This window comes from Orbicella franksi, chromosome 2 (genome assembly GCF_964199315.1).
Source record: "Orbicella franksi chromosome 2, jaOrbFran1.1, whole genome shotgun sequence".
In the NCBI taxonomy this organism is placed as follows: domain Eukaryota; kingdom Metazoa; phylum Cnidaria; class Anthozoa; order Scleractinia; family Merulinidae; genus Orbicella; species Orbicella franksi.
Window position 1 is genome coordinate 17135087 of NC_138146.1, and position 8390 is coordinate 17143476.

Below are 8390 nucleotides of genomic sequence, written 5' to 3' on the forward strand. Positions count from 1 at the left end.
TGCTGAGTTTTGCTGTGATTGAAAAGTCTGTCTAATCTTCCAAAAGGATCCTTTTACATCTAGTAACGCACAACTTGATTCTTTTAAGGTCCACTTATGTTCTTACCAAACCTGAGAGAAGATGCAACACGATGAGGCCAGTTGATGAGTTGTTTTAAAACGCACGTGGTTCATACTTCTGTTGTCCGAAATATTTTGTAATGATCAGCTTTGTAAACTTTACGAACTAGGATTGTAACAAGTGGTTAACATTATTTCTACGTCTTCAGGTAATATGGCAAGTAATAAATCAAGGCTTCTGTTCCTTCAAAGTCAAGTAAGTATTCTGCAGGGGGGACCATAACCACACTTATGTCTTGGGTTGTTGAGCTTCAGTGCAAAATCTGTTACCGATGTTTGCTCTATTTTCGTCTTAACTTTCTCAAGTCATAATATTGCCATTAATCAGTCATACTTGCCCAAGAACATCCAATGTACAAGGGTTAGATCTCATAAAAAGGTCTCATAAAGCAACAAGTACAAGATAGTTCATGTTTGTGTTTCAGAACTGCGACTCAGACATTTTGTCGAAATGAATATAATGTGACTGGCTTGTGCAACAGACAGTCTTGCCCACTGGCAAACAGTAGATATGCTACAGTTAAAGAGAAGGATGGTGAGTGAATAGAAAATAAAAGAATAGGGAACTACATGAAAGTTAAGAAATGATTTGTAACTTCCAGTGTACTTATGTAACTTCCTTGTTATAGCCTGCAGTGCAGGCATCTTATTGGGGCGTCTTATTGTTAGCGTTACAATTGTTAGCGTTACAACCTTGCGACCGCCTTTTTAGACCGCCATGTTAGACGCTGGGGGATGGGGGAGGGGAAAAATGAGAAGACGCCTGCCCGAAAAGCCCATTAAAATGCGAAACACCTCCTGATTAGTTGCGCTTCACTGCATTTCCGGAAATGAGCGGGTAACCAATCAAAATGAGGTTTTCTCGACACCGGAAGTCTCACAAGGGTACACACCACGAGAGGTTTGTGCCAAGCCGCAGGATGTCTTGCATTCTCACAGAGGTACGTGTTGCGCTAGCGACTTCAGACGTACAGAGTATTTTAGAAATACCGGCAACTGATGAGATCCACATGGAGGATCGAAACCATGATCTTGCCTGAACTAAGCCGAACAATGGCATATAAAACACGCAAAACAGTTAACAGGACTTGTGTGTAAACAGCTACATTTGAATCATGTGGTGCCAGAACAACCAAAGGAGGAAGAAAACCTGTACATCGAGCAAGAGAAACATAAGCTCGATCAGATAGCTGCAAGAAACATAAGAATGTCTCTAGACAAACGTATAGCTTTCTCAAAGTAAAGCTACAGCGTCTCCGAAGGAAATCGTACGAGAACAAATATGATATCCGTGACAAGGATCTACCTACTGTGCTTGTAAACAGTTCTAGTCACAGCCGGGCCTGGTGTCACAATATAGAATGCAAGTAAGCAACATGTTCACGGTAAATTTCATATTTTGTCCCTCAAAAGCAAATTCATGGAGACTTAAAAGCATATCTTGCAATAGAAATGAGCCTAAACAATGCATAAACACATGGCAAATTACAGAGGTGTCAAACTCAACGAGTTGACATACAGATAACAGCGCAAACCATGCAGACCTATGACTTATAAAAATTTGCCATAGCACGATCTAACGGCTCAACTCCGCTTAAAATTCCTCCTTATTACACAACATGAAGTGCCCTTCATGAACACGAGTGAAGCGACAAGAAAGGTCGAGTGACCGAACAGAGAACGGCAAATGTGCAAATGTCACGAACCGTAGAAGTCGTGTAGGCTAGTCAACCCCATTTTACGTAAATATTAAGCTTTTCCCAAAGCCAGTAGGTAGCACTGCCAACATATCTTTTCCGGATACCAGTGTGGAAATTGCGTCTTTTTGCTCCGTTTGTAATTCGCGAGACATTCCAAGTTCACATAAACGCTTGAGAGATTCCTCGAGAGCGGAATCGAAACTAACAACATCACTTTCGACAGAGTTTGCCATGTTTCTTACCCGCACGAACGAAACGAAACTGACTGACAGACAATTGACAGGCAGGGTCAAGCCGCACCAATCAGAAACTCCGTTCGTAGGCGAATGGAGTTTCCTAAAAGAACAATGACCTTGGGCGGGCGAGATTTTCTTCGCTCCACCCCTCCCCTATCCTTCCTCTTGCCTATCATTCACCCCCTTGGTAAAACTTTCTTTCTCTCCCCAGTCTTCCACTGCATGAAAAATTCAAGATGGCGGCTAAACTTTTTACGATGTGAGTGCTCGCTGGAAAAAATCTCGCCTACTCTGCAGGCTATCCTTGTTACATCATGTCTGTTGAATGACCATCAACCATAAACTAGAAACTGAACAAAAAGTAGTCAACAGTCTAAACTGGTGGGAGTAGTGTAGCTGAGCTGTCAACTAGAGTGGTTTTTATTTCAGTGCCAAAAAGTAATTATTGCTTCTGCATCAACTACACTTGTCCACATAAACACTTGCCACTTTTTTGTCCAAGTAAAACCAAAACCAATCATGACTCACTTGTCCAGCACTTAATTAATCTACTGAAGTGACTTATTCAGCCACGTTACTATCTTCACATATAGCTTATAACAAAACGTATGTGTTGTAATTGCACTGGGGACAAAACCTCTTGCTATTTATTTTTCTACAGATCTGCAATAAACATCTTATGTGTTCTAATATACATTTTATTCTGTTATACATAGGTGTTTGTTATCTTTATATGAAAACAATAGAGAGGGCTCATTCTCCAGCTAAGATGTGGGAAAAAATAAAGCTCTCCAAAAACTATGAGAAAGCACTGGAACAAATAGACAAGAACCTGATATACTGGCCGAACTTTAGTATACATAAATGCAAGCAGAGATATACCAAAATAGTCCAGGTAAAAGGTTATGTGAAATGCACAACGCACATGGTTCTAAGAATGTTCCATTAAGACAGTACAGTAAAAACTGGATTGATTTAAGATGTCAGATGGGGTTGACAGGCATGCATGATTACAAGTTTTAGGTAGATTGAAGTTGTTTGATTGTGGTCCAGAAAAATGTTTATAGGTCAATTAGGTCTGGCACTGATTAGAGTTTTAAGATTCAGTTTTTCTTGTAAAATTTTAAACTGAAGTCATAGTATTTGAAATGGATATTAGGATAAAAAAACAGGGAAAATCAAGGTGTGCTTTTTTGTAATGCTCTTTTCTGTTTACTTTTTCAGTACTTGATAAGGATGCGGAAACTTAGACTTAAAACAAGGTAGGGAAAAACATGGTAGCTACGGGAGTGTTACTATAATGTGTGTTAAGGCAAAGCACACTTGGTTACTTCAAACAAGATACACTGACACATTTTTCAGTCTATTCTTTTTTGATAGCCTTAGTTATATTTTCACAAATATATATTTTTTTTCAGTAAAAAACTTGTGACAGTAAACAAGAAGGTTGAGAGAAGAGAAAAAACAAGAGAGGTCAGTGGTCTTGTTTTCTATTTATTTATTCCACCATCTACATGTACACTGGCCTTTTATATTTAAGAATTAATGTACCCACAGAGCTAATTTTGGTTTGCATTTTTTCTTTTAGAGAAAAGCTTTAGTAGCTGCCCAGCTAGAAAATGCAATTGAGAAAGAATTGCTTGAGAGACTCAAGAAAGGAACAGTGAGTTTTACTATGATAAAAATTATTATTTTTATATCATTCCAATAATTATTAGTCTGTGATTATTACCTTAGGTACATGTAAAGTCTACATTTGAGACACAGTGCTTACCTGTGATTTCCATTGCATGAAGCAACTAGAAGTATTTAGAACTACTGCTCCCCCTGGTTGGGATGCAAGTCTATCACAGAGTATTCCCCAGCTTTAAATTTGCAGTGTACATGCAGGTTACCCATTTATACAGCTGGGTGGAGGGTCAGTACTATGGGAGTAAAATGTCCTGTCCAAGAGGGAAACCGGCCACTTGATGACTCTGGCCAGGGCTTCACCTTGACCACTCAATACAACGTCCTCTACAAGTGCATGCATGCTAGACTATCAATAGTGTCCATTTCTCAAAAAAATTGTCAAAATATATGATGGGTGAGTGCCAAACACTTGGCAAAACCACAGGCTGCTAGCTTAAAGTTCCCCAAGCATGTCCTTGATACACTCATCATTCACTAAGTTTGCATTTATGCAGCTGCTCAGTTACAAAAAACAAACTACCATTGATTGCAGTCTAGTTCTGTGCCTGAAGTTATAATTTTTTTTTGTTATCACTAATACAGTTAGTAAATTTTCTTTATTGCTGTTGTAATTTTTTTTGTAGTATGGAGACATTTACAACATTCCTAGCACTGCATTTGAGAATGCTCTGGACAAAGAAGAAATAGAGGACGAGGAAGAAGAAGAGGAACTAGAAGAGGAGGAAGATGAGGTATTACCATAGATTAGTTTACAAGTGTTTAGAAGTGTTTGGTTGTTTCCTATTTGGCACGTGTATTGTATGGTAAGGACTGTTACCAGCGCTGGTGGAAACAGTGAGCACTGTTTGCTGTAGGAGAGTTCCAGAGTGATGGGGTGCCAAGTTACCAAAGATTATTTGCAATGCGAAAAATAGTTTATTTCTTGAGATGAAAATAGGCAACATCAAATGAATGTGGGAAAAGAAATATGGTTATTAAGGATTACAGTTTATAATTTTTTTTTGCTAACAGGAGGAAGAGCCTGAATTTGTGGCTGAAGATGAAGTGGATGTTAGCGATTTGAGTGATATTGAGGTGAGCTTTGATTTATGTCACTCACTAAAGAGTTTAAGAACAGATGCTTTTGATAGACAGACATGAACTGGAAGTCAAATTTTCTCTTCTTTGTGGAGTATTACTGACCTTTTATTAAGAGCGTCATGTTGTAAATGCCAAGATGAATGTCTAGTTCCCAGTCGCCCACACAACAGTAAAAAATATAATGATTAACTAGTGAAGAGGGGCACGGAATCATGGGAAGGAGAGGCCTCACTTGCTGCTGGCTCCCACTTGTGCCTTTTGCTCACTCCCAGTCTCCCAATCACTCTTTGCGCTAAGGAAAAAATAAGAAAAGCGATGGAGGAGGCAGCCAAGATGAGATCTCTCCAATTAACAGGTGGTGCGTAAATTTGTACTAAAAGCAAGAACATATTAAATTTCTGACTAATCTTCTTGGTTTAAAAACTTCTGTGCATAAACTCTCTATTTAGCTTTAATTAATTGCTAATTTCTTTTAAAGATAAAATTTGGTTACACCATCAAATCCAGTTGAGAGGCTACATTCTGCTAACAAAACATTTGCGGGGTCCTAAATGGGACCTAATATTGGGGTCCTAAAGGTTTTCAGATACATGATTGATGTAATTAAGATGTGATTTGTTTTGTCTTCTGGTAACCTCAAATTTAATGTAAAATTATTGTTTTCAGGATCTACAAGTAGAGGCAGGTGAACAAGAAACAGAAAGTGAAGTTGAGGAGGAAGAGGAGCGAGAAAAAACATCTCAAAGACGTGCAGGAAGAAAAGCAAGAGTAGAAATTGAATATGAACAAGAAAGAGAGCCTAAAAGATCGAAATTAAAAGTGTAATACCAGCAGTTATAATCTTTGTTAATCTGAATTTCAAGAGGACACATGGAAAGATTATGCCTTTTTGGGAACTTGCAGGTCCACCTGCTTTTGCTCTGATGAGAAGCTGAAAGAGTTTATTTCCAAGCTGATGTGTCATTGACATTGAACATTACAGGCATGCAATTCGTGCAGAACACTGTTGATGCTAGACTGTCAATACATATGAGTTGGTCAACACTCTGCCAACTGTTGACCAACTGTCGATTGAAAGTCAACTGAGATGTTGATGAAGTGTCAATCTATTGTCAACCGAGTATTGATCAAGATTTTGATATGAGTGTTTATCTAGATGACGATGGATTGGTGATCGAGGGTCGATTAAGGGTATTGATCGACACTTGACAGTGGATGCCTTTAGTACACATGATCTGTCTTCTCTATACCGTTTTTGAAAACAAATTCAGATATATAGATCATACAAGAAAAGCTGATCATCTCTGATCTGTATACTATCTTTCAAGGTCAATGTTATTTAAGAAAATGTCAGTGAAGTTTGTATTTCGACCTTGAAAGAAGTAACGTGTTATGGTAAGAAAAGAACAAACATATTATACGGTGGTCACATGATGGATTAGAGGGAAAGAACAAAATTTTAGAGTTTTTCAAATTATGGAGGGGCCGCCTTATGTCATGGCTGCGGTGGATAAAATAGGCACAAAATTTGACCTCTATATTAGCTAAATGGCTGATTAGGATACATTTTCTCCTTAAGTTATCAATATATACTGAGTTATGCAGGTCATAAGAATAATTAAGGCAGTTTATTTACCACAGAGAAATAATATTAGGTAAACCAAAGGCTAGTAATGCCTACACAATGGGCGACAAAAGTAGTCGAGACACTTTCGGGAAATGACGCTTTTCAATATTTAAGCACTTGTGCTATTTTATTTGCATCTAGCATTAGTTCTCTGATACCCCTGGCCCCCCAATTCAATGTTGTGTAGGTGCTGTGGTCTGTGCGGTCTAAGAAGTAGAGAAATCAACATTGTTTCCAGGGGAAGGGGGGAAATGTGTCCAAGACACCCAAAAATCCAATTTAACTGCCAAGTCTCTCAAAATTTTTGTCGCTTCTTACAGGTACAGGTAGCTATGTTGCTGTAGTACTTTGCACACATTGCAGGCCTACGGTACAAGGTCATGCAATGTGTACAGGAGGCTATGTGTCTACCCATTTGCATGCACAATTTACAGGCATACAGTAACTAATGCTCTGTCACATTGCATACCTGCAAATGCTGTTACCAATTAGGTCAGCAATGCATGCAAAGGACAACATCAGCAAAGCTTGCTGTCAGCATTACACAGGTAATGCTATTGCCAATTACCGTAGTTTGGTAATTTTTGCAAAGGAATACAGTTTCATAGCCTTCTGTATGCACTGCATACCTATAACACTATCTTGTGCCATAGGCCTGTAATATGTGCAAAGGACTACAGCTTCATAGCCCTCTGCCTGCATTGTGAACCTATAACACCATCACCTTGTACCATAAGCCTGCAATGAATGTAACGGGACAGCTCTACAGTGAAACCTGCATTAAGTGGACACCCTTGGTACCGTCATTAATGTCCACTTAATACAGGGTGACCGCTCTAAGCAGGGTCTAACATATTGTGCAATAATAGTTAATTATTAACCGTTTTGTAACACAGTGTAACATAGTGGAAGATCAAAGACTGCTCATAGCACAATGTCCAGTCAGTCAACGCATCATTGCATCAATCCGGAATATTTAAACGACATCTCTGAACAATGTTAAAGGAGTCTGAGCTGAGTTTTCAGAAGTAAGAAGCCCTTGAATTGTCCACTTATTGCATATTTTGTGCAACAAAATAGGATAATATTGATGTCCACATCCACTTAACAGGGGTGTCTGCTGAATGCAGGTTTATTTTACAGTAAATGTTGGAGGAAAATTTGGGACTCAAGCTGGTGTCCACTTAATAGATGGTGTCTGCTTAATATGCATCTGTTCAGTAATTGATCACAGATGACTTTGAAATGTGTTAAGGACATCGGTAACACACTGGGCTATAGAATCATGTGCCACTTTTTATAGAAAATTAAATAGACAATGAAAGAGAAGTTGGTTTGTGAACATGTTGCCTTGGAAGAGTCACTACATGTTCCATGTCACATTTCCTGATCAAGAAGCCATGCAAGTAAATCAAGAAAGAAAGGCATCATGTTCAGTTCCAATAGAGTTTATTTATTTTATTACTTCTACTGCCATTAACCCTTTCACTCCGGAGTTTAACCCCCAGGCAATGCCATGCAGTTATAAGTTTTGAATGAACCCCTAATGTGCAACTATTCAAATGAAGCAGTACTTCCATGTTGTGCTCTTTAAGATAAATTTAGCTTGTTCAACTTTGAATGGAAGTGCTTTTGGGAGTGAAAGAGGCAGAAAATAAATCAAAGTTCATTTGTGATAATTTTATTGTGTGGCAAGGGTTCAGCACAATATAACATGTTACTGACAGCAAATCAGATTCTATAAAAGGGTGCTACCACTACTTAATCAAGAAGAACAAAAATACACAACTACAGGGAAATTATAAACACTACATACATGTAACTGGAGTTTACAAAAATAAAACTGTACATAAAACATTTTTCATTGAACTGTACATTTTATATTGGACACCTCTTGATTAATAAATTTAGACTGCAGTTTTGTTGCAGAATGCT

At 38.4% G+C, this 8390-nt stretch overlaps 1 protein-coding gene across 1 annotated transcript; it reads left to right on the forward strand.

Annotated features, from left to right (window-relative positions):
• The first annotated feature begins 19 nt into the window (after positions 1-19).
• Positions 20-8322, forward strand: LOC145478331 (protein MAK16 homolog). Its single transcript, XM_081456310.1, has 10 exons — positions 20-136; positions 270-316; positions 546-655; positions 2773-2951; positions 3281-3318; positions 3475-3529; positions 3645-3719; positions 4372-4479; positions 4760-4822; positions 5495-8322. The coding sequence occupies exons 1-10, from the start codon at positions 122-124 to the stop codon at positions 5651-5653; spliced, it is 849 nt and encodes a 282-aa protein (XP_081312436.1). The 5' UTR covers positions 20-121; the 3' UTR covers positions 5654-8322.
• Positions 8323-8390: the final 68 nt, after the last annotated feature.